The 27,243-nt window shown below is 38.5% G+C and overlaps 1 protein-coding gene across 5 annotated transcripts in view; it reads right to left on the bottom strand.

The window, feature by feature from the left end:
* Positions 1 to 27,243, bottom strand: part of UMAD1 (UBAP1-MVB12-associated (UMA) domain containing 1) — a 236,817-nt gene that overhangs the window by 69,705 nt on the left and 139,869 nt on the right. For 2 of the 5 annotated variants that reach the window (XM_055347214.2, XM_063708385.1), the window contains 4 exons: positions 23,244 to 23,404; positions 21,497 to 21,536; positions 21,329 to 21,382; positions 8,467 to 8,540 (listed from right to left, as the gene is read on the bottom strand). In XM_055347214.2, the coding sequence (XP_055203189.1) occupies positions 8,467 to 8,517 (51 nt within the window). In that variant the 5' untranslated portion in view covers positions 8,518 to 8,540; positions 21,329 to 21,382; positions 21,497 to 21,536; positions 23,244 to 23,404. The remainder of the gene's footprint in view (positions 1 to 8,466; positions 8,541 to 21,328; positions 21,383 to 21,496; positions 21,537 to 23,243; positions 23,405 to 27,243) is intronic. The other 3 variants (XM_019031324.3, XM_055347215.2, XM_055347213.2) reach the window with 2 other exon arrangements.

Here is a 27,243-nt window from a genome sequence, read left to right as displayed (position 1 = left end):
TCTTGTGTGAGTAAAGAGTTTCATAATCATCTTTGTAACCCCCCGATGCTTTAAATTAATATACTTCTTATATACCATTTTGTACTAAAAAATTCTTAAAACTGAAATCCTGGCATCCACTAGAAGAACTGTTGCTACATTTGAAATTGTTCTTGAAAATCTCCCCCTCCAGTCTCCTTTTTTCTATACTTTGAGTCCCCAATTCCTTTCTACACAAAACCCAGTTTTTAATGCAGTAATCTTATTCCATTCTTTGAGGAGTAGTAACCAAAGTCTGTATCACATGGGATTCACAAATCTCAAGGATATTTTCATTCATTTCAATAACTATCTGAAATAAAAGCAACAAGGAAACGCGTCCCTACAGAATCTGAAGGCTCCTATAGCTCTATGAAAGACATAATGGATGTATGAAAACATCAGAAGAAGAGTGAACATGTTTTATTAAAATGTGCATCTCATACTTTTTTCAGAAAATCAAATTTTAGGCTGAGGGAAGGGAGTGGGTAGGGAAAGGGAAGATGCTGATCAAAAGGGACAAAGTCTCAGTAAGACAGGAAGAATAAGCTTTAGTAATCTAATGCACAGAATGGTGACTTTAATAAATAACAATACACTGTATACTCAAAATTGCTAAAAGAGATTTTAAATGTTTTTACCACGAAAAAAGATAAGCACATAAGGGGATAGATTTGTTAATTAGCCTGATTTAATCATTTCACATTGTAAGCATGTGTCAAAACATCACACCGTACCCCATAAATACATGCAATTATTACTTGTCCATTAAAAATAAAAGTTTTTAAAAAGAAATGAACAAAAATGAACAAATCAACTTTTCCCTAAATTACTGAACTATGAATTCTATAATGCAGCTTCATATACAATGCAGCTTCCATACCTAGCTCAAAAGAACTCAAGTTTTGTTTACAATTGTACAATATTCCAAAGCGACCGCTGTGTACTAAATTGAGAAGTGTGTTTGAAATTACCTGAATAAACAAAGTCCCTTAAATCCTTCCTTTACCTACTAGAAATATCATGCTCCTAACAATTTTAGCAAAACAGTTTTTATTGTTATTGCTACTACCTTAATTACTATTTCTGCAACTCTATTAAATTTGCTAGTACAAATTGGCCATAAGATTGTTTTACCTCTTCATTAAGAAATTTATATTAAATATGCAATAAGTTACTTTGGTAACAGAAGTTGGGGGGAGATGTTAGTGCCAGTTTCTTAATATAAATAATTTTTGTGTCTTCTGTCAGTATAACCACAGGAGTATCTCAATACCACCAGCTGATAATAATCTTTATAAATCCTACTTTGCAGCTCTACCATCTGTTAGTTATTATTTTATATGTGTCTCCATATGCATATGTGAATTCGTTATCACTCAAGACAAATACACAAATGGAATTATGGTTTTGTGGGGAGCATTTTATTGGCTTGTTTTTGTATTTTATTATCTTTAAGCCACTAAGTAAATAAAAATAAGTAAATAAAAATATCCCTCAGTCTTTGAGATCAAAAATAAGTTCAAATTTTTAAAAAACTGCAGTTACAAATACAAGAAATTTAAGTTCAACCAACACTTAAAATAAACAACCTAAAAATATCTGCTAAAACTAGATTAAAATTCAGTCACCAAAATTAGACATAGTTATATTAAAAACTAAAACTAACATTCTCGATTCCCAAAATACACCTTAAAGCCAAAAAGAACAGGTCCGCTGGTAAAGTATTAGCTAATACGGTTCCAGTTTTCACAATATAAAACACTTTCCAAGACTACAAATTTAAAAAGAATGACGACTTGCTTACATGTAATGTTTATTCTCTTAAGAGATGAGTCATAATGGCAAAAACTCAAAACTGGGCCCCTACAGGTTTATCTCCCTGAGCTGTAAGTTACAGGCTCCAAGACTAGTACAACACAGTAAAAGTAGATGCAACATCATTATAACTCACTACCAAAATTTACCCAGAAGGGCAAGAAGGAAAAAAGAAGAATGAAAAGGATGTGTCTAATCCTTTAATTGGATAATTAGTTTGAATCGTAACTCTTCCCTCAAATATCAGAGTCTGATGACATTAATTTTAATAAGCCCAAACATGGATTTATACACATTCACTCTCTCCATACCAAAAACATGGTGAACTTTGTTAAAAGTTACAAATGACTCTTAAAACACAGAGTAATGCACAACTTAGTAAAAATCACATTTTGATGATTAGATAGTTCAGTGACATGTCTCCTAAAGTTACCCTATTTTAGGTGATAATATCTTAGGATGATACATAGGAAACTATGATGTAGATGCGGCATTAATTAATTTATTATTGAGAGAAACCTGAAACTACCTAAACAGGGAGGTGAAGAAGAGACAAACACTACTTCAGGAAGTACTGAAAACTTTCGATTTTTCTGGAGTGAATGCTAAATTATCATCACTTTCATGAACTGCAAAGTCTCTCAAATTACTTAATACAAATACGCTGTTTTCCATAGACAATCATTCGTGTAAATGCGCTAAAATATCCTATAATCTAAGTCTGTAAAAATTAACCTATTTGATGCCCAAACCAGATCTTTTTTAAATTCTATTCCATCTAGATGTTAGAATTTCCATAATGTCAAGAGATGTACTTGAATGGAGAACACAGTTTTGAAACATATTTGGGCTATGAAGTGTAATGAAAAATATCACAGACACTTAACAAATATTTTAACTGTCATTAAAATTACAATGTAGCATAGGCCAGGCTACATTCATTTCATTTTTTAACCCCTTATTACCAGCCATTGAGATTCACGTGTGTAAAGCAATTTCACATTAGGATTTGCTTCTGTATTTCTAAAATGTTCTTAATGAAGAATTTCATTTTCCAGGAACTTCTTAATCATAAAAAATTAATCATATAAGTAGACAAAATTATTCATAGTTTAAAGCTCATCTAATGCATGATGCCCTTTTTGACTCCCCCAGACAATATCCTTCTTCCATCAAAATCTCATAGCTACCTTTGTAGTTATGACGCGTAAGGAACTTATTTTATTTCATTTACAGTACAGTGATTTGCTAAATTTTCCACAAATAGATGGAGAATTCCTGCATCAGTAAGTCAGAGTCACTGGGTCTTAGGTATCTTTGTATCCTCCCTACCACCATGTCTAACACAATCCCTTGAAACTAAGAGGCGATCTATATGTTTATCTGAACTTGCCAAAGGAAACCTCTTTCGGTATACTAAAAGCCACCTTCTCCAAAGGTTCTTAGAAAACTGAGCTATATTTTGGCAACTACAAATGTTATTTTTAAGCTTTATGGAACCCATGCTAATTTACTAATTGTGTTCTCATTATAGAGAATATTTCAACATTGCTTAGTCATTAAAAATTAAAATAATTAGAATCTTTCCAGTTAGCAAATAGTTATGATTTCTTAATCAGATGTATATATATATTTAAAGCTAACTGAAGTTATTAAATTTTTCCCTGCTAATGTAGTAAGAGTGCCAAAAATAATGTAAATTAACAGATTTTTAAATGGATAACTCCAAAGAAATGCAAGAAAATTTTTTTATGGTGAGAAAAGATATAACTGTCTGTTTATTATGTAAAGTAGAAAACAGAATTTAATAAATATAAGTGGATTATTTATTTTTTCAGTTATCTACCCAGAAATCATTGACAGGGCATTTATGTTACATCATATATGTCTAACAGTGTGATAGTTGCTGAGGTCATAAAGCTAATTAAGCTATAGCCCCTGCCTTTCAAGAACCTGCACTATAGTGAACTCATAAAAGACAATCTAAGCATTAAGAGGACATTGGGGTTGTCTCTGGCTGGGGGAGCAGAGAAAAGGGTTCACAAAGGAAGTGACATTAGAACAGGGTTCAAGGTTTCAGCTTCATTGTGCAGGTTTCAAGGGATTTTAGGGGGGAGCATGGAAGTAAAAAAAAAAAAAAAACCCTGCTGTTCTTTTTTAGAAAGAGATTTGGGGAAGAAACTGCTCATCTAATAATAGTCTAGTGAACAGATGAGGACCTAGTTGGTGTAGGAGAAACCACATTTGGAAGATATTTGATAGGCAGAAGCATTAGGCCTTGCTTATAGATTTAATGAGGGAGTGAGAAGAAGGAGTCAAAATGACATTTAGGCCTTTAACCTGGCAGATGGACAAAGACATTAAATAAAATCTAGATGACAGTTAGCAAGTACTTATTGGGCAACTTCTGTGTACCAGACACTATTCTAGACATACAAAGTCTGTTTTCATTCTAGTCAGGAGAAGCAGATAGCAAATGAATAATCCGACATAGTGATTAAGTGTAATGGAGAAAATAAGACAGAGTTATGTGACAGTGACTGGGGGAAGGACACATTAGCTGAGGTAGTCATGAAAAGTGACACTTGAATGATAAGGAGGAAGCCAAGTGAAGCTCTGGTTTTAAAAATGACTAGCAAATACAAAGCCTGAGATAGGAAAGGGCTTAACATCATCAAGAGGCAGAACGGCAAGCGGCTGGTGGATGGGGATGGGGAGAAAAATGACATTAGAGAGAGTATGGAGTTCCTTGTAGCCCACTGCAAGGAGCTTAGCATTTATTCTAGTTACAGTAGATAGTCAGAGCTTTTAAGCCAAGGAGTGATGTGATCTGACATATTTCTGTCTGCTATGTGGAGAATAGGCTGGAGGAGAAAGAATGGGGGCCTAGTAAAAGGGGTGGCTTAGACTGTTCTAACAGTGATGATGTTGAGCAGCAGTCACATTCCGGATATGGAGGGCAAGATGGCAGGACTTGCTGATAGACTGGATGTGCAGTGTGAAGGAAAGACAGGAGCCAAGGGTACCTCAGGGGGTTTGGTTCTAAATCACTATATAGATATAGGGTGGTGATATTAAACAGGGATGATTAAAACTTGGGCACAGAGAGGCTCCACGGTGGTGGGGCCAGGTATCAATAGTTCTTCTATGGGTTAAGGAAAGGCTGAACTGTGTAGAAATTTGTAAGTGAAATGTTACATAGGCAGTTGGGTACAGAGTCTAGAATTCAGGGGAGAGGTCTAGGTAGAGACATATTTTAGGAGTCATCAACTTCTACACAGAATTTAAATCGAGGAGGCTGGATAAGACTCATTTTTGACTATATCTAGGTAGTATATGAAGGGTAGAGAGTGTTCAGCAGTGTTTTCACTTTTGTTTTGTTTTGTTTTCTTGAGAAGGAGTTCCGCTCTGTTGCCCAGGCTGGAGTGCAGTGGTGTGATCTCGGCTCACTGCAACCCCCACCTCCCAGGTTCAAGCAGTTCTCCTGTCTCAGCCTCCCAAGTAGCTGGGACTACAGGCGCAGGCCACCGTTCCCGGCTAACTTTTTGTATTTTTAGTAGAGACAGGGTTTCACCATGTTAGCCAGAATGGTCTTGATCTCCTGACCTCATGATCCGGTTGCCTCAGCCTCCCGAAGTGTTGGGATTACAGGCATCAGCCACCGCACCCGGCCTCATTTTTGTATTTTATTTTATTTTTGTAGATGGAGTCTCGCTCTCTTGCTCAGGCTAGGGTGCAGTGGCACAATCTTGGCTCACTGCAACCTCCGCCTCCCAGGTTCAAGCAGTTCTCCTGCCTCAGCCTCCTGAGTAGCTGGGATTACAGGCGCACGGCGCCAAGCCCGGCTAATTTTTTGTATTTTAGTAGAGATGGGGTTTCATCATGTTGCCCAGGCTGGTCTTGAACTCCAGAGCTCAGGCAATCCACCCACCTTGACTTCCCAAAGTGCTGGGATTACAGGTGTGAGCCACCACGCCCAGTCTCATTTTTGTATTTTAAAGGGGAGGAATAGCAAATCCCATGTTAGATGCTTACTGTCAAGGTAAATTACTATTTGGCTTTTCTGTGGCAAAACATATATAGCCTCTAAAAGTATTTTATTGTTTTCCTCTCGCATTGCGATTTAACCCTGTGGTCTCATTTATAGTCTCCCACTCCACTTTTCTTTTTTTCTACATTAGTGAGCTCTCTGACAGCAAACACTGTCCTCTCATTGCCCAGCCGGTACTTGAATAGAAGGCACTTTTGAAACATCTGTTACTGCATGAGTACGTACATCCAGCCTTAATGATTAACAACTGACTATATTAATAGAGAGACTAGAAAGTAGCACAATAATGAGCTTGTTTGAAAACTCTGTGGATTGTAATCTTAAAAGAATCTTACCTTAAGAATTAGTCTTGGAATTCTTTCTATCAATGAATCAACTTTGAAAAATAGTCAAGTTCTGCAGACATTTCCAATGAATCACATGACTAAGTGCTATGGTCTGAATGCTTTGTGTCCCTCCAAAATTCATATGTTGAAACCTAATCCCCAAGGCGACTGTATTAGGGGGTGGGAGGGGAGAGCCTGCATTAATGCGATTAGTGCCCTTATAAGGGGCTGAAGAGACTAGAGTTCTCCCTTTATCATGTGAGGACACAGCCAGAGTGCAAACCAAAAAAAAAACGGGCCCTCACCAGACACAAATCTGCCAGCACCTTGACCTTGGCCTTTCCAGCCTCCAGAACTAAAGAAATAAATTTCTGTTGTTCATAAGGTATCCAATTTATGGTATTTTGCTGTAGCAGCCCATATAAAAGAAGACACTAAGCAACTAAACTCAAGTAATTGTGGATGATTTTTGAACCATCCTGGTGGTTATCTCCCAAATCCCAAACATATCAACTTTTATTTCCTATCAGAGATGCTACTTATGGCCAGCACTCACTACATGTTTCTGCCGCCCAGGCTGGGAGCCTTGAATTCCTGGGCTCAAGCAATTCTCCCACCTCAGCCTTCTGAGTAGCTGGGACTACAGGCATGTGCCACCACACTCAGCTAATTTTTTAATTTTTTGTAGAGATGAGTCTCTCAATGTTGCCCAGGCCGGTCTCAAACTCCTAGCCTCAAGCAATCCTCTTTCCTTGGCCTCCCAAAGCACTGGGACCACAGGTATGGGCCACTACGCCCAGCCTCACCAAATGTTTGAATAAATGAAAGAGATCAAGTTGCTTCAACATACAAGATGGACATTTTTCTTTGTCCTTGTGTCCTACTTCCACCATTATATATTCAGCTCCATGTACTGTATCTTGAGTACGGTCAGTGTAATAAATACTTGTTGCATGCATAAGTGAAAGAATGAATGCACAGTTTCATGAGAAAGGTGATTTTCTTCCTCCTCATAAATTTACTTCCTATATCACATCTTTAAATAAGATGTTTTAAATAAGATGATTTTTCCTTGATTGTAAAATATTTGTTCACGGTGAAAAATATAAATGTAAAAAATAAAAATATCTCTTAAAAGTATATTAGTCTCTACTTATTACTCATGATTGTACTGACTTATTCATTTAACAAATCTTTTCAACTACCTACTGTGGGCTAGGCATTAGGGAACCATGGTGAATCACACTGGCCAGGTCTCTGACCTCTCTCTAGTTGTATGCAGCAATACCCTCATATGCTACAACTAGAATACAGGTAGAGGTGTGTCACTATGTAGAAAGTTTCAAATTTCAAGATAATCCTTCCACCCTAGTACTTAACATTCCCCTTAAGTCTTAAAGATGATTATTTTGGTGATTAAATAATGTTAGTAAATTTCTATATAGTTTTCCAAAGTATCCTAACTACATTTTCATGTAAACCCTTAGAGAGCAAATAGTTTTCTCATGTGAAAAAGAATAAATACCCTAGTTTTTCTACAGAATACTTTCAAGGAGTGTACTTTGATGCTGGAACTAGTAAGGCAACGGAGTTTTGAATGGATTTTTTTTTTTTTTTTTTGAGACGGAGTCTCACTCTGTCGCCAGGCCGGAGTGCAGAGTCGCGATCTAGGCTCACTGCAAACTCCACCTCCTGGGTTCAAGCGAGTCTCCTGCCTCAGCCTCCCAAGTAGCTGGGATGACAGGCACATGCCACCATGCCCAGCTAATTTTTATATTTTTAGTAGAGATGGGGTTTCACCATGTTGGCCAGGATGGTCTTGATCTCTTGATCTCGTGATCTACCCGCCTAGGCCTCCCAAAGTGCTGGGATTACAGGCGTGAGCCACTGTGCCCGGCTGAATGGATTATTTTTAAGCCTTTCTCTACAAGTTAATGTACTGCCTATTTATTGAAATATATTAGTACATAATCACTCAATTAAAAATAGTTTAAATGTTTTAACTTAAGGACTTGATTTCTGTTTTGTTTTGTTTTTAACAGAAAGTTTTCATTTCTAGCACTAAAAGAGTTTAGCACTTGGGAAGGCACTCCCTGTACTGCTATCCACTGACTTTCAGCAGACCACTTGTTTCCCTGTATTCAGGCACCTATGGCATAGCAAGAGCAGAAGTTACTATTTATCCTCGGAGGCATAAGTAATCATAGTGACTTGTTCAGTTTCACCGAAAAGGACTTACTCTGTTTCACTTACCTCCAAAGGTTGGTTGGCCTCTATGTCCGAAGTTTTGCCTCTTGCTGTCATTCTTTGCTCATCTGTTGTATCTCCTATGAAGTAAAATATATGTCTATTTTTAAAACTTGACCATATTACTGAGGCCAAACTACTTGCTATTTGTTTGAAGTATCTTTTGTTATTATATGTTTCACATCATGGAAGAAACCACTATTTCCGTTGTTTCAAAGCAAACAAGCTAACTTTTTAAGAACAGTAATTATAAACAGGTCTCATATATCATTCATAAATACATATACACACAACCTAAATGTATCCTGTTTTATCTAGATTTACTCTGGAAAAATCAAATAAATTCATATTTTATAAATCAAGTCATATTTCAAACAAACTTGGAAAGCTTATGACTTAAGGCAAATTATGTTGAAATAAAAACTCTTTTATGATATGGATAACTGTCCTCCAAGTTAGTTTTTCATAAGGCTTACTCTTTGTAAGCGTTTGTGGATTTGCCTTGGAGTAGATGTGTATGTTTATATGTAATAATTAACCAGATGACAGATAATCCTTACAGCAGGAAAGAATAATGAACAAATGCATAAACTAGCCTTCACTTAATACTCTGATTCCTAAGGCTAGTTAGTGCCTGACTGGGTTACATTACTAAATGAAGTTGGTGAGTAGGCTGGCTTGAAGGACACAGGATAGACACAAACACACTTGGGTAAGTATAAGCAGAATTTCATAATTGGCCCATTTTAATTTATTAATTATCACTAATGGTTTGTGATTAACACATGATAGAGACTACCTATTAGCCTACTTCTTTGAAGCATAATCAGATGCTAATTTAGCCATTTGTAAATTGCTTTTTCTATAAAATTGGGCAATCTTAGGAATGTCCACAGCAGGGAAGATTACCAAAGAAATGGATGATGGCTTAGCTGACACTAATGGTTAGAAATTTGTTAATGTAAGGAAAAGTCATGAGTCTTGACTGGAGATAAAGTATGAAAATGTTGTCTAAGCTTAATTTCTCCATATGCAACACAAAAGTTTCGTTTACTCATAGCTATAATCAAGGAAAAGTCTCATGAAAATTGTGAAGGATTTAATATAAGCCTGTTGATAAGAATGATACATTAGACTTTGGGGACTCAGGGGAAAGGGTGGGAGGGGGTGAGGGATAAAAGACTACACTTTGGGTATAGTGTACACTGCTCAGGTGATGGGTGCACCAAAATCTCAGAAATCACCACTAAAGAACTTATTCATGTACCAAACACCATCTGGTCCCCCAAAACCTATTGCAATAAAAAAAAGTGATTAAAGTAATAAAAAATATTTATAAGCCTGTTAAATTACAAAATCATGAAACAAGAACTAAATTGGTAGCTTATATATTTAAGATAAATTAACCCACAAAATGTTTACAATGCATATTCCACCCTATTACTTTGTTTTGTGTAACATTATTATTGCTGGGCAGGGCCCAGCACACAATAGGTGTTCAATAAACATTAGATGAATAAATTAGTGAACTTCTCTTTGTAGTTGATGGTAAAACTGTGACAAGGCCAGGCATGGTGGCTCACACCTGTAATCCCACCACTTTGGGAGGCCAAGGTGGGTGGATCACTTGAGGTCAGGAGATCAAGACCAGCCTGACCAACATGGTGAAACTCCGTCTCTACTAAAAACACAAAATTAGCTGGACATGGTGGCACATGCCTGTAATATCAGCTACTCAGGAGGCTGAGGCAGGAGAATCGCTTGAACCCAGGAGGCGGAGGTTGCAGTGAGCCGAGAACACGCCATTGCACTCCAGCCTGGGCAACAACAGCGAAACTCCATCTCAGATAAAAACAGTGACAAGATAAGACTTTATGATACATAATAAAAATTATATTTGAGCATACATGCTTGTAAAAACATATTTGTGAAGCAAAAGAAATCCCCTATGTCTGAAAGTGAGGGATAAGAGAACCTCCAATTTACACTGGAAAAACCAATGCATGAGGAGTTTGGTTTGCTTAGTTACAGGCATGAGACCACAGGAATCTGAGTGGACAAGGTGATACAAATGTCTGTACAACAAGGTCAACGTTGTGTTTAACAATGCACATGCACGATGTTTCTATGAAAATAGGTATAACTCACTATAAAAAGTCCTTTACTCGAAGAAATATTATTTATCTTTTAAAAAGATTACTATTCCATCCATCACACAAACACTATATTTGGTTAAAATCATGCAGCACAAAGTCCTCCCTTCGCCATTTTCTGATTTCGAGGTGTGTATCTACACAAAACTTTCTCCCTGCTGCTTGAAAAACCAGAAAGGTTATCAGCCAGCGTTCTTAACTTCACACAACACATCTGCCTGGAAGCAATTGCAGAATCACTGTTTACTGAAATGCCATGTCTGGCGATGACTCAGATAGGACAATAAATGATTACAAGGAAAATTGCCATCTGCAAGATTGTTTCTCTGTAAACAAAGGCATAAAAATGAAAGCTGAATAAACAACAAACAGAAAAGAATGGGTCACAATGAAATATAATTTTTGAAGTTTTTTTTCCACCCCTTGAAGAATTATTTTATTACGGTAAAAATTCAGTTATTTTCTATATTTTCTCTAATCCATATAAAAGTTAAATACTATAAAAATAAATAAGCAAAAATGGGTATGAGGAATATGAAATAAGGTACTTAAGTTTTCAAATATCGGTTAACTTTAATTTATATCCTGGATAGATAAAAAAATTTCATTTGCAACTCAGACATTTTAACAAAAACAAAAACACTGACAATTTCATAATACCTTACCTTTCATATAGGCTTTTAAAAAACATCAGATTTGATTACTGTTGGGCAAGCACAGTAAGATAACTCTGCCCACCCCCAATTTACAGGAGAGTGAAACCTAAGGGGCAGAGGCACTCAGTGACCTGCCCAAGGTCTCCCACATAGAAAGCAGTCACAATGGGAGCAGAACCCAGTCTCCTGACATCTCTGGGGACTCTGTGGTCTGGTGAACGGTTCCAATGCATGAGGGCCAAGGTGGGAGGAAACTAGACTCTGAGTTAGGGAACAGGGTGTGAAGAGAGGAGCCAAGGGCTCTGATAGGGAGCTGTGAAGGCAGGATCTTGTGCCTTCTTGTCCTGCAGACAGTTTTCATTACTCCTTTTTGCTTCTATAGGCCCCATAGATTATCTGTTTTCTTCCCTTTTCAATGGTGACATCAAATACTTCTGACCGATGCAAGATTTTATTCTTCCTTCTGCTCCTTCAAAGCAAATACATAGTTCCCTTCATATTTTTCAGGAAGTTTTTAAGGCTGGAAACAATTTTACAAGACGTAAAAATTGTCCTTATAGTACAGCCATGCGATTTTCTTTGTTTCAAATGTAGTTTTTATTTAGAGTGAGTAAATGATAAAGGCTACATACACATACTAATGAAGCTCTTTCAGAACTTAAAGGACTGATGTGAAATTCATCTATATTTTAGACGAGGGGTTGGCAAATTTTTTTTGTAAAGGGTCAGATAGTAAACATTTTAGTCTTTGCAGGTCATAAGGTCTCTGTCACAACTTCACAACTCTACCATTGTAGTCACAAGCAGTCATAGAAAATATGTAACCTAATGTGTGTGGCTGTGTTCCAATAAAATTTTTTTACAAAAACAAGTGGCAGCCTGTAGTTTTCCAGTCTGTATTAGAGAAATATATGTCTTCCATCATTTCCAGGATAAAAAGTTGAATGATGGCCAGGCATGGTGGCTCACGCCTATAATCCCAGCACTTTGGGAGGCTGAGGCAGGTGGATCACTTGAGGTCTGGAATTCAAGACCAGCCTGGCCAACATGGTGAAACCATCTCTAACAAAAATACAAAAATTAGCTGGGGATGGTGGCATGTGCCTGTAACCCTAGCTACTGGGGAGGCTGAGGCAGGAGATTTGCTTGAACCTGGGAGGCAGAGGTTGCAGTGAGCCAAGATCACACCACTGCACTCCAGCCTGGGCAACAGAGTGAGACCGCGTCTCAAAAAAAAAAAAAAAAATGTTGGATGATGTTTTAGCTATATAAGGATGTGAGAAAGGAATGGTCATTAGAGTATCATCATGATCCCATTCTACTGGGTGAGGATGGTTGAGGGGAGAAATAACGCTGAAGAGTGAGCACTATGTATAAACGGAATTGGACAGGACAGAGATGGGAGAAGAACCAAATACCTACTTAGATCACCCAGAGGAGGCTTGTCTGAAGGGGTTGGTGGTAGGTGGGTGATGGGGCCGACACTTGGTTCCCACCCCTTTTTTAACCATAATAGGTTCATCGTCCACGCATGTGGTAAGTCAATACTCTGAGTGGTATGATTTGGATGTGCGTCCCCTCCAAAACTCATGTTGAAATGTAATCTCGAATGTTGCAGGTGGGCCTGCTGGGAGGTGTTTGGGTCATGGGGACAGATCCCTCATAAAGCACCCTCCCTGTGGTAATGAGTTCTCGCTCTATTAGTCCATGGGAGAGGTGGTTGCTTAAGAGTCCGGCATTTCTCTTGCTTCCACTCTTGCCATGTGACATGCTGGTTTCCCTTCACCTTCTGCCATGATTGTAAGCTTCCTGGGGCCCTGACCAGAAGCAGTTGCCAGCATCATGCTTCCTGTAGAGCCTGCAGAACCCTGAGGCAAAATAAACCTCTTTTCTTTATAAATTACCCTTCTCAGGTACTCCTTCACAGCAACATAAACAGACTAATACACTGAGACACTGGGCTGCAGCAGAAAAAGAACTTTAATCTTAGGGCCACCAAATGAGGAGACATGAAGAAACCTCAAATCTGTCCCCCAGAGGAGTTTGGGGGCAGGGTTTTTAAGGGTTTTGGAGTGGGCCAAAGTGTGGAGACCACTGATTGGTTGAAAATTGCGGGGTGAAGTCATGGGGCAGGGAGATGAAGAAACGGTATTCTCTTGCTGATTTGGTTCCTCTGTGGGGGTCTTTAAACTGGTTGGTGTTAGTTGTTCCACTAGAATCCAGGATCTGCTTAAGTAATTCTTCACCAAGAGCTTATGATTCTAGTGTCAGGGACACTATCTTGAACGAAAACCAGAATCCTATCTATAGGAACAATGGGGATACAAATGGTCAGTATCTGGTGTTACATAAATTTTGGTTACAAAGAAATGGGTTGGCCAGGCACGGTGGCTCACGCCTGTAATCCCAACACTTTGGGAGGCCGAGGCAGGCGGATCACCTGAGGTTGGGAGTTCAAAACCAGCCTGTCCAACATGGAGAAACTCCGTCTCTAATAAAAATCCAAAATTAGCCGGGTGCGGTAGGGCATGCCTGTAATCCCAGCTACTTGGGAGGCTGAAGCAGGAGAATCACTTGAACCTGGCAGGCGGAGGTTGTGGTGAGCCGAGATTATGCCATTGCACTCCAGCCTGGGCAACAAGAGCGAAACTCCATCTCAAAAAAAAAAAAAAAAAGAAAGAAAAAAGAAAGGGGTCAAAGTACAGCCAGAAGAATGCTTAATTGTATCTATATATTTCTGTTCAGAATTCCTGTTAACCCTGTGAGGTCACTTGCCTTATGCTTCCTTCAACATGGAGGAAATTCCATTAACATTCACTCCAGGCCTCTCTCCACTCTCCTGTCCACTGGTTGTTGCATTTGGGAGGACTTGGCCACAAGTGGTTCTGTCTCCTTGTCAGAGGCCTTTGCACCACTGACTCTATCTTGAATAGGATCTAGATAAAATGAGGCTTAGACCTGCTGGGCCACATCCCCAGGAGGTTAGACATTCTTAGTCACAGGATGGGATATGAGGTCACAAGATAAACATCACAAACACCCTGCTGATAAATGAAGATGCAGTAAAGAAGGAAGCCAAAACCAAAATGGTGATGAAAGTGGCCTCTGGTCATCCTCAATGTTCATTATATGCTAATTATAATGTATTGGCCTGCTAAACAATACTCCCACCAACGTCATGACTGTTTACACAACATCCAGAAGTTACCCTATAAGGTCTAAAAGGAAGAGAAACCCTCAGTTCTGGGAAATCCCTGCCCCTTTCCTTAAAAACTCATGAATAACCCATCCTTGTTTAGCATATAATCAATAAATAACCATAAAAATAGCCAACCAGCAGCCCTCGCAGCTGCTCTGCCTATGGGGCAGCCATTCTTTTACTCCTTTACTTGCTTAACAAAGTTTCTTTCTTCACTCTGTGGACTCACCCCAAATTCTTTCTTGCAGGAGATCTAAGAACCCTCCCCAAGATCAGGATTCCTTTCCAGTAACTTCTCCTTCCCTCTCTCTTAAGAATCAAGGAACACAGGCAGCATGTTGCTGTCTGCTGTGATCCTCCACAGAAACATCCTCCCACTTGGGGAAAAGCCTGACCAGCTCAGCATATGCTGTAACTGAGTGGAACTAGCTGACAAAAAAGCCAAGCTCTGTAAAATATTTGGAGAGGTTTATTCGGATCCAATGTGTGTGTCGGTGACCCAGGAAACAGTCTCAGGAGGTCCTGAGAAAGTGTGCCTGAGACGGTCAGGTTACAGTTTGGTTTTATATATTTTAGAGAGAAAGAAATTACAGGCAAAGACATAAGTCAATACATGTAAGGTATATGTTGGTTCAGCCTAAAAAGTTGGGATATCTCAAAGTAGGGGTTCTTACAAGTCATAGTTGGATTCAAAGATTTTCTGATTGGCAATTGGTTGAAGGAGTTCAGCTTTGTCTAAAGACTAGAAGTAAATGCTTGAGTTAAGAAAAAGGGCATTGTGGAAGCCAAGGTTCTTGTTAAGTAGATGACGCCTTCAGGTAACAACCCTATAGAGAATATCCTAAGTGTCTCTCTTCAGACCTTAAAGGTGTCAGCCTTTCATTTCATCTCTCCTAAATCTGGGAAAGATCTAGAAAGGGAAGGAGATTCTCTACGGATGTAATCTCCCCCACAAAAGACAGCTTTGCAGGGCCATTTCAAAATATGTCAAGGAAATATATTCTAGGGTAAAATATTTTTATTTCCTTCAGGGTCTGCTACCTGTCATGAGGTCCTATACCAGTGTCAGGTTGGAATTTGGTATCTTACTGCTACAAAGAGTCTGTTTTGTCAGTCTTATAATCTCTCTTTTAACATTAATGCTAGTCAGTTGCTCCTGAACTCCAAAAGGGAGGGGGATAACAAGATCTCCTGTCATAATTGGGAATTCAGTTTTTCAGGCCCAGAGGGGGTCTGTGCAGTCTGTTGTGGGGGTTTAGGATCTTACTTTTGGTTTACACACTCAATCTAATTCTGGGATTCAGATTAGGACGCCCTTTTGCTCCCTGTTATAAGCCACATTCTTCAACACCAGCTTTATAGGCAATAAAGATGAGAGTTTGGTCTCCATCTGTTCCTTTTTCCTCCCCTCAATTGGCCAGATCTCATCTGGGGAAGAGGGCTGTTATTATTGGCATGCCCTTGAGCCCAACAAGACTGGAAATGGGCTGTTGTGGACTGGGTTGGAGCCTGTCTGCATGCAAAGGGCTGTGAATACAGAAAACTGTTTTTCTTTTTCTTTTCTTTAATTAAAGATGATTTATCTAGAACTCTGTATCTGAGAATGCAATCTATGAAACAGTGGTTCCAAGGGGTTCACATGGAAAAAAATATTTCTATGGTCAAAAATATGAGAAAAACCTTCAGAATGCAAGTTCTCTTCCAGTTGATTTCCTAATGCACTTTAGCATCTAAGAAATTCTGCAGTGATGAAACTTAAAAAAAAATTTTTTTTCAAAGTGTATTTGACCGTGGAGCCATTTTATTCATCTGACACCTATTAAACATCTTGCAGAGCTTCATTAACACACCATGGGAAATGCTGATATAACATTTCTAAAGTTAAATTTCGTTATAAAATATATTCTTTTCATCTGACTCTTCGGAAGACTCTCTATATGGCCAAATTTACTTGCTTTTGGACATTCATTTTAGACAATGCTAACCCACACTTTTTTCCTTCCAATGTTTTTTCATGGCTGCCTTTTAATTCATGACTCCCTGTTAATGCATTTGGGGCAGACTAGCAGTATGTGACTGCATTCTGCTACACGATTCTGATTCCAGAATAGTTGATAATCTATAAAGAAGAAAAGATAGCCAGGCACCTTGAAGACACAGGAGAAAGCCCCAGTACTTAAAAATATCTCCCCCACAAATTCCACCAATTAGAGATTCATTAGGGTTAATGAGCTCGCTTTTAAAATGCAAATACCCTCTGGGAGTGTTTGCCTATTAGTCATTCACCAAGTGAAGTAGTGGAAAGAACAGGGGAATGGCCACACCATTAACTCCTTTTCATTCTTCAGTCACACTCATTATTCTAGGCAGCCTGGCACTGTGGAAAGAGAATGGATTTGAAATCTGAAAGAACTCTACCCAAATCCTCTACCAAATCTATGACCTTGTACAAGTTACTTCTCAGTGCCTCAATTTCCTCATCTGAAAAATGGGAATAATGATACATACTAAGGCTGTTATAAAGATTAAATGGGAAAACATATTAGACACTAATTGCAGAGAAGGATGGGAAGCCGGGGTAAGGTCTTGGTTTCGACTGCTATTCTGTCTTTGCATGTAGCAATTAGCGATATGCTCGTTCAGCATCAGAGAATCTATGGACTGAAAGTTTGTGTCCTCCCCGATCCCTGCAAAATTCGTATATTGAAACCTAATCCCCAATGTGTTGGTAGTAAGAGGTGGAGCCTTTGGGAGGTCATGAGGTCATAAGGGTGGAGCCCTCACGAGTGATTAGTGCCCTTAGAAGGGGCTGAAGAGAGCTGGGCTGTCCCCTTCTGCCATGTGAAAATGAAGCAAGAAGATGCCTTCTACGAACCAAAAAGCACGCCCTCATCAGACTCCAAACCTGCCAGCATCTTGATCTCGGACTTCTCAACTTCCAGAACTGCGAGAAATAAATTTCTGTTGTTTGTAAGCCACACAGTTTATGGTATTTTGTTATAGCAGTCCAAACAAACTAAGACAGAGAGGATGAGAGGGGAAGGCCCGTACATGTAATCTTATAAAATGCTCTGGCAGCATTGTGAGGTAGGCTTTATTGCATTCATTTAACAGAGGCAGACCTGGTACTAAAACCCAAGTCTGTTGACAATGACAAATTATTCCATAATATCATGGTGCTTCCCATTACTTATCAAAGCTTGAGTTAAGTTATCCAATTCAGTTTTAAACACATTACATTTAAATCTCTTCCAATTCAGTTTAGTTTCCCCTCCTACTTTTTCTAATTCTGTCCATTTAATCCCTGTCTGTTTTCCACCATAATGAAGAAAAGAGGAATAGAGAGAAAACAAAAGTACTAATTGGTTAAGACATGGCTTGCCCAGGAGCCTGGTCAGGATTCTGTTGACAACTGTTATAACCTCAAAGGAAAATGAGCCAAGAATAGGAACAGCTAAGCCATAGAGGAAGGAATGCAGTTAGCAAACAAATATAGGAAAGGGTACAAGCTGACTGTGAATCAAAGAAAAGCAAATTAAAATGGCACAGAGCATGTAATAAATTAGCATACCAAAATTATTAACACCCAAAATTGGCAAAGGAAAGAATTGGCACATGCAAAGTGAATGCTCAATAAACATCTGTTGATTTGACTGTAGGTGGGAGAAGGACAGTAAGAAAGAAAATGCTGCATACACACTCACTAAGAGCTAATAAAAAGAATGATAAATGATTGCTAAAATATAAAGAAAGTTTCAAACTAAGAGTTCATCAGAACAGGTAGTCTACGTTAAAATATATTAGTGTGAATTTTCATACATATTTCTATACAACTTTTAGGCACCATGTTAGATTTTAAATGTGATTGCTATTCGAATCATACAGCTCAAAAACAAGCTTACTACTTTAAAAGCACTGGGCCACACTGAATAGTTAAGCATGCTTAATCTGGAAAGTAAGAACACCAACAAATCTAAATGAGGTCATATCCACCGGTCAGTCCTACCGGCCTGCTCTTAATTAACTTGTCTTGGGCTTCACTGATGTCCTTAGTTCTGAGTCTCGTTACTTTGTAGCTATGGGATAATAATTTTTCTGGAAGATCTTGACGGAACCCCAAAACATCAATTTAGCCGTTTAACACTTTGTTAAAAACAATTCTTACTTCCAGGCTGGAAGACTAGAAACTGAAAAGGCCAAATTAATTTTGTATATGTACATTTGTACAATACTGTATTATGCTGTACAAATCTGCATCTTGAAAGATTTTTTTGTTGTTGCTGCTGTTAATATCTCTCCCATGTCAGAGTAAATTTACATACTGCTGGAAGCATAAGTTGGGTCAACCATTCCTCAGCCTGAATCCCAAAATAATGCCAATAGAAAGCTCTACAAAGGGCTGTTCTCAGCATTCCACTGACAACAGGCTCTACAGGCTCTGCTGAGAACAAACAGGACTGCCATAAAAAAATATTTTTAGTGTGTACAGCTTAAAGCCTAAATATGTAAATAGAAAATAAAATATGCTCCAGCTGGGCACAGTGACTCTCGCCTGTAATCCCAGCACTTTGGGAGGCTGAGGCGGGTGCATCACCTGAGGTGGGGAGTTCGAGACCAGCCTGGCCAACATGGTGAAACCCCATGTCTACTAAAAATACAAAACTTAGAGGTGTGGTGGTGTGGGCCTCTGGTCCCAGCTACTTGGGCGCTGAGGCAGGAGGAGTGCTTCAGCCCGGGAGGCGGAGGTTACAGTGAGCCAAGATCGCACCATTGCACCCCAGCCTGGACAGCAGAGCAAGTGAGATTCTGTATCAAAAAAACAAAAAATGAAAAACAGTCACTTGCAAATCACAGATCATGTAATAATCAGAAGCAAAGAACACATGTTAGAGATAGCACAATGTGATAACTAGATGAAGACAGAGTTCAGTTTCAAAATGCAGAAGCTGGTTGGTTTTATTAAAGATGTCACACATGTCATTCAGCTATTCAAGATGAACGTGAGAAATTACTGCCTTAATTAGGATCACAATTTGCTATGCCATACTTAAAATGTTCGTATCAGGAAAGAGATTTGGTCCCTTTAAGAACTCAGGTAAGCCTAAACACTACAAGGCCAGAGGGAGGAAGTTCTAACCTGTTCACTGGCCCACTGATTAGAAGCAGACACAGCAATAGTGAATCACCATTAGGAGCCTGAGAAGAAGGGCCTGAATGGGCCTGAATCCAAGTTTAGGGTTATAAACTCAGGGCTGCCCTCCTTTACTACATTTATGAGACTTTTAGTTGGGCTACAATATGCAGACAGAATAAAGTGAAAATCATAGGCTGGCATGGGATGGATGTGTCCCCCAAAAGCAAGGTGCTATTAGTAGCAGGGAACAGAGTTTTCATCCGCATAAACACAGATAAATCCTGGGATGTCTAGTTACCAGTAGGGTAATGCATCTCACATTCCGGTGTACACAAGAATCCCCTGGGGTGCAAATTCCTGAGTCTCACAAGAGAGTCTGACTTGAAAAGTCTGGTGAAAGGCCTAAGAATCAAAATATCCCAGATATTCTAATGCAAGTGGTACATGGACAACACTTTGAGAAACACTGAAGCAGACAGAGAGCCTTAAACAGTGGACAGACTATTATCTGCCTACTTTTTACAGTCACTATCACCTCCTTCCGTTCATCAATTCCGCCCACATTCTAATATGTACAGAATAAATAACTCTGTAAGAAGATTGGGGCTCACTAAGTAAATGTTCCCAAAGGAACCGAAAGCAGAGTCTCAAAGAAATATCTGAACATACACCCATGTTCACAGTAGCACCATGCACAATAGCCAATGGTGGAAGCAACCCTAGTCTTCACTGACAGATGAATGAATTAAAAAAAGTAGTATAAACAAACATACAGTAGAATATTATTTAGCTTTAAGGGGAAATTGATACATGCTACAACATGGATGAAACTTGAAGACATTGCTAACTAAAATAAGCCAGTCACAAGACAAATACTGTATGATTCTACTTATATGACATACCTAAAGTAGTCACATTCATAGAGACAGAAAACAGAATGGTGGTTTCCAGGGTCTGTGGGGAGGGGAGAAGGGGTGTTCTGTTTAACGAGTACAGAGTTTCAGTTTTAGTTCTAGAGATCTGTTGTACAACAATGAGAATGTACTTACCACAAATAAACTATATACTCAAAAATAGTTTAAGATGGCAAATATTACATTGGTTTTATTACTAGTAATTAAAAAATTAAGGAAATAAGATGTTTTTCTCTATTTAAAACAATAAATTGGTACTTTTTCAATTTGTTTTAGTTTTGTTCTAACAATTATTTTCATACAGATGTTATAAGAAGTCTCTACTCCATATTCACATGGTTATTTTAATAAATAGGTATTTAAAGGGAAAAGGAAAGTCATGTGAGGGAAATGTGTTTTTTTTCTCTCGGCCATAGAATTGGTTATGGCTCGATAAAAAGCCTTCCTACCTGGCTACAAGAAATAGTTCGACCACCTGCCCAGCTACTATGCCTTAAAGCAAAAACATAATAACCAGTATCAGAGGAGCACACTTTGACTGCTTTGTACTAGTACAATCATGTTGCTTTTGTTGATGTTTATCTGCAAGTTTGCTTGTATGTATATCACCAGTACTGACAATGTTATTGATACTGCATATCAATATGCTTCACTCTAAAAAAATGTAAACTGCTAGTTACAAAAATAGAAATTTTTAAGTAAATGAAGAAATTTAAAATATAAAGTATTAGGCAACAGATGAAGCACAATTACAGATTATGGAGAATTTCAGGGCTAATATGTATAACCTTTAATGATCTAGAGCAAAATACCTAGATTTCCTCTGAAGATGGGACATTTTTCAATCTTCTTAAGTCTTGATGTCACTAGAATGGGAAGAAGAGGTTGCTGAAAATGAAATTCAAGTGTTTGGTGGGGAGAGGTTTGATATCGACAAATATTCTAAGTCCCCACCCCCACCAACTCCCCAACCCCTTTACCTGACTGCTGGCTTTGCTTCCTGTAGAAATCACAGAAAATCTGAGGAGTTGAGAGAAGGAAAAGGAGAGTCACCAGGTAGGAAGCAGTGGACAAATCAGACATTGAGAGCCTGCTACTGGTAGATCCTAATCTAACAGCTTGAAAACTCTGACCTCAGGAATTCCAAAATAGGATGATACTATAAAATCAGAAATATAGAAAGGTATAAAAGCAAGAGCTCACTAAGAAAGAAGAAGCACTGGGTGACAGTGAGCAAGTGGCACGGCTAAATAGTATGAGAATAAATAGTATGAGAACCTGCTTGATTACAGAGTAAAATGTGATGATAGAGAAGGGACCACTCTTGGCCTAAAATATTCCCCAACCCAGATTTCAACCAGCTAACAATATGTACTCAATCTTCATGCTTCAGCTTCAACATAACTACCTCAAGACTACCCCAATAAAACGCATGTCTGCTTTACAAGTTACATGTTCTCCTTCTTCTCCAAACCACTTCACACATATGCAATCACTTAATTACACGCACTGCCTTGTTTAATAGTTGTTGTTCCCACCAGACTATCAGTTCCATGAGGACAATAATGTGTCTATTTGCCACAGTATTCTCAGCATCTGGTAAAGTGACTGGCACCAAGTAGGCTCTGACTAAACGGCTGTTTCCTGACTGGTGCATTGCGGCAAACATGGTATGATCAAGAGAGGGTAGCAATAGTCTCAGAAAAATTTAAGTTTCTGATGAAGCTCTAGGTTAGGTGAAGGAAATTTAAGATGATACACTTTGGTAATAGGAAATAAGCTTATTAATAGCACTTTGACCTGGGTGAAAGGCAGAAGCTGAACAAAAGGCTTAAGGAGAGATCTACAATCATAACCCTAATGTGAAATTTGGATGGGATTTCTACAATAAGGACAGGGTAGCTCAGCTATAAGATACTTGGAAATACTTCCCAGAAGTTTGCAAGGGTAGAAGAAACAGGGCAAGGAGTCAATAGTGCCTTTGAAGCTGCATTAGGAAAACTGATAGGTCTCTGGTATTCTGTAGACAAGACAGTATAGGAGAAAGGAGAAAGAGAAGAGATTTTACTGGGTTCTGCATAGTTACAATGGAGTTTGAGGTAAATAACATGAAGTATAAAAGTTGGCTGAGACTCCAAAGGAGTTTTGATAAAGTAATTTTATTTATCATATTGTATTCAGTGCTGTATTTTAAAGTTTACTAATATGTATTTGATTAATTTAAAACACCTATATTTTCAAAGCAGTACTATACTAGAAACACATGGCAACAAACTTGCAATATATTTTTTAATTCCTCTAAAAATAACAGTATGTTTAAAAAAATCTGGAGTCATTTCAGTTTGTAAAGAAGGAATCACTAATATCAAGACTGATTAAAGAGTAAAAACATTTACTCCTTTAAAGTTATGAAAATCATATATGGTTTATATACTTTAAACCTGTATTTCTAATTACCAACAAATTCCACAGTACTGCTTGGTTTCATAAATTAGATATTCTTGAAATTAGACCTACTTCATTAAATCCCCATCATATATTTATATCATCATGACTCAGTGTTTTCAAATAAGTTCAGCAGTTTTCTAGGGGGCAGGTTTAGTGAAATTAGAATTCAACTGGACATGTGCCTTATTGCAAAACAGATTTTAAAAATTCTAATCTCTAATAAGTTGTTTTAAGGCTTGGAGGACTAGCATGGAATAAAAGAGAAACATATTAACTAACCAGCTGTTTTACGCAAAGTTGTCTAAGAGTAGCGGCTTCACTCAAATCAACTTGTCTCAGTCAAATCCCTTCTCTTCTCCCACTCCCATGCTTTAACCACATCCGGACTTAAAATGAGGCAAACCTTCCTCCTCCTATGGCTGTCAGGTTCTCTCTTCACCCTGTGAGAAAGCACATCAATCCCAGTGAGAGCAAGGCATCTGGAAACCAGAGCACAGTGGCAACAGGGAGAGCCTTTCAATCTAAGGCAAGAGCAAAGTATTTCTCTTCTCCACTAAACTGATAATAAATTCAGTGGGCAATAATACAAATTATAATAACAATAAAGACTACAGTTATTATGTAAAAAATATTTCTCTGAACAAGGCTTATGGGGGGTGGGAGAGAATTCTGAATGTTTACTCTTCTGTAAACCATCAGCTGATCTGTACACTACGCATCTACCTCCCCATCTCATAGCAAAATTAGTAAATGATGATGGTTGACATTTTCAGTAATGTAACAAACAGGAGCTGTGCACCGTCTGATAGATTGCAATGAAAAGAACACATAATTATTGTGATATTCCTAGCAAAAACTCCTGAATCATAACCTGCATCTAATTGCAAAACATGTCAGACAAACTCAAATTGAGGGATATTTTACAAAATAATTAGCTTGTAATTTTCAAAAATGTCTAGATATTGAAGGTCAAGGAAACACTGAGGAACCATTCAAGATGGAGGGAAATTAAAGAGACATCCCGAGTAAATGCAACATGTGATTCTAGACTGGATCCTTTTGCTGTAAAGGACATCACTGGGACAAAACATAAATGTAGGAGATGCCCTTGCTTTTAGGAAATGCACACTCAGGTATTGGGAAGTAATGAGACATCATATTGTCAATTTACTCTCAAAAGATTCCAAAAAAACAAAAAGCACTCTGTACTGTTTTTGTGACCTTTAAGTTTGAAATTATTTCCAAATAAAAAATAAATGAGAGGCGTAGTTAGGATGATTAGAATACATGAATATGATATATAGATAGGTACACAGATAAATATATTGATAGATACATCTCACAAGTTCCTTTAACCCACCAACTAAAATGGAACTAATCCTTTACCCCTTTCACCTTCTCCTCCTAGGTACTCTTTGTGTCAAGGAAGAAAAAGCATCACCAATTGCCCTGCTTCCTCTTCCTCCCTCACTCCTCACATCATGTCAGTCAGCTAGCTGCCTCTTTTGTATGCTGGCCTCCACGTTCAGCTTTCTAAAGCCACTGATTCTACTCAAGTTTAGGCTACCATGATTTCCGTGATTTCCACAAGCGGCCACACAATCAATCTCCCTTCCTCTACTTGTTCTCCTTCCTTCAATCCATTCTCCTACTCTTTCTTAACACAGACCTGGCCTCTGCCCCATCTCACAATTATTTTATCGCCCCTATTGTGCTTAGGATAAAGGTCAAATTCCTTTTCATGGCTCGTAAGTCCAGGATGATCGGTCCCCTGACTCACTCTCTCATCCCTTTTCATCCCTTCGGCCCAACTCTACACTCCAATCATAAAGCAACTTTCAGATCCTCAAACCTGCTTCCTTTCAGCTGTGCTGTTCTGTGTGTCTTGAACATTCTTCCCCATTCCACGTCACTTTTTTCCACTGAACACACAATCAATATTGAAGAAATATTCGATTCCATGAGTAAATGAATGATTGACTTCTTAAAAGTCTTACTGCATTTCTCCCAAACCACTGTTCAGAAAGTTTTCATTCTATCACAACTTTTTACCATACCCAGATTCACTTCTTATACAAAATTCTATGCCTACTTGATTTATTAGTGTCTTTTTCTCTTAACCTTCTAAAATCTGAAGGACTGATACCAGATTCTTTAGACACTTGGAAATGACCATACAGGAAAAGTTCTCCACAAATACTACACATGCCACGAAATCTCCAACACAGTTCAGACAATTAGGGAACCTTTCTAAGAAGGAAGGGCAGAAGCTAATGTAAAACATATTCAGATGATATGGTAATATGTAACTGGGTTGGTCTTGTTTATTTTCTGATATAGCACTTTTCCTCAAAAGATTTTAAGTAGGCCGGGCACGGTGGCTCACGCCTGTAATCCCAGCACTCTGGGAGGCCGAGGAGGGCAGATCACCAGGTCAGAAGATCGAGACCATCCTGGCTAACACAGTGAAACCTCATCTCTACTAAAAAAAAAAAATACAAAAAATTAGCCGGGCATGGTGGCAGGTGCCTGTAGCCCCAGCTACTCGGGAGGCTGAGGCAGGAGAAGGGCGTGAACCCGGGAGGCGGAGCTTGCAGTAAGCCAAGGTGGCACCACTGCACTCCAGCCTGGGCGACAGAGCAAGACTCCGTCTCAAAAAAAAAAAAAAGAGAGATTTTAAGTAGAAAATTTTAAGTCATGGAAATCACAATTTCCTTGAAAATTTCATGAAAGGGGACAAACTCCTTATAATAAGCTCTTTCCAATAACTTTATTAAGTAGGAATGATTTTGCTGATTTAATAAGTGAAGCAAATAACAAAAGAGAGTTTAAAAAGTTCCCAGTGTCACAAAACTCCTAAATAGCAGAGCCAAATTTAAACTAAAGTCTGTCTACAGTCAAGATCCACACTTCTTCTAATACAATTATAAAAGGAAACAATTCACTCAAAATTTTCTTCATAAGCAATATCTACCTTCAGAATGGCATACTATCAGTTTGCCATAGGCAAACTGGATCCATTTATCATCTTTAATTTCTTCCTTAATTCTTTAATTTCTTCTTCATCTTTAATTTCATCTCCTTTTGGTGAATGTACTGAATTAGAGTAGACAGCATACCATGTCAGTTTTTGGTCTTATTTTGCTTAACCAGAAATACAGTATACTGATCATTTTATAACATCGTACAAAACAAACTGCATTACCGCGTGTAACAGGGTGCCTATGAAAACAGTTTTTTGTTGTTAGTTTTTAAGTATTCTGCTGGTGTAATTGTTTCTGGCTTTGGTGCTTTGTTTCTACTTTCTTTTAAGGACTTAGAACCAGTTTTACACCTCTCTAATGAAAGCACATCCGTTTACCTCTATAATTCCCAATAGTTCGTTTTTAAGCTACAAATCTTGGTAGTTAAGACCTGGAAGCAGCCTTTGAGATTATTTTGGCTACTGCCCTTCATCCTCATTTCCAAACCCATTTTATAAGTGAAATCTGAATACAGTGTCCTGATTGTCCATTCTGATTCTCACTTCCCAGCCTCGTAGCTCAGCAAACACCCAAAGACACAAACCGTGCAGCATCTGAATTTCTCTTTCAGAAAAAAAAAAAAAACTTCTATTCTATTCTACAAAAGATAGGATTCTCAAGTTGTCATAGTCCAATTCTACAGTCATGAGAAATAATTAATTCCTTTGATTTTGATAAGAGAAAAAATGTATTTTAATAACCAACAGCCCTGGCTTATAGACTATTTTGAGCAAGTTACAACTATCTGTAATTGATCTGACCTAGTTTCATTTTACAAACTTAGACAAGATGGGTGCAACCAGCCTGTCTCTTACAAGGATTAAATGAGACCCTAGATAGTCTCTTCCTAAAAATCAGCAAAACCACCATCTCAAAAGAAGACAGTTAATCTCTAGATCAGACTTTGCCAGTGAGTATGTGGGTCCACATAACAGATTATACACTAGGTTGGGCACGATGCCTCATGCCTGTAATCCCAGCGCTTTGGGAGGCTGAGGGAGGCAGATTACCCGAAGTCAGGTGTTCGAGACCAGCCTGGCCAACATGGCAAAACCCTGTCTCTATAAAAAATACAAAAAATATTAGCTGGGTGTGTTGGCGTGCATCTGTAGTCCCAGCTATTTGGGAGGCTGAGGCAGGAGAATCGCTTGAACTCAGAGGTTGCAGTGAGTCGAGATCACGCCACTGCACTCCAACCTGGGTGACAGAAAGAGACTCTGTCTCAAAAAAAAAAAAAAAAAGAGGTTATACACAAG

The sequence above is a fragment of the Gorilla gorilla genome, chromosome 6, assembly GCF_029281585.2.
Source record: "Gorilla gorilla gorilla isolate KB3781 chromosome 6, NHGRI_mGorGor1-v2.1_pri, whole genome shotgun sequence".
Taxonomy (NCBI): Eukaryota; Metazoa; Chordata; class Mammalia; order Primates; family Hominidae; genus Gorilla; species Gorilla gorilla.
Note: the sequence above shows the minus strand (reverse complement) of the source record. Positions and strands in the feature narration are given on the sequence as shown.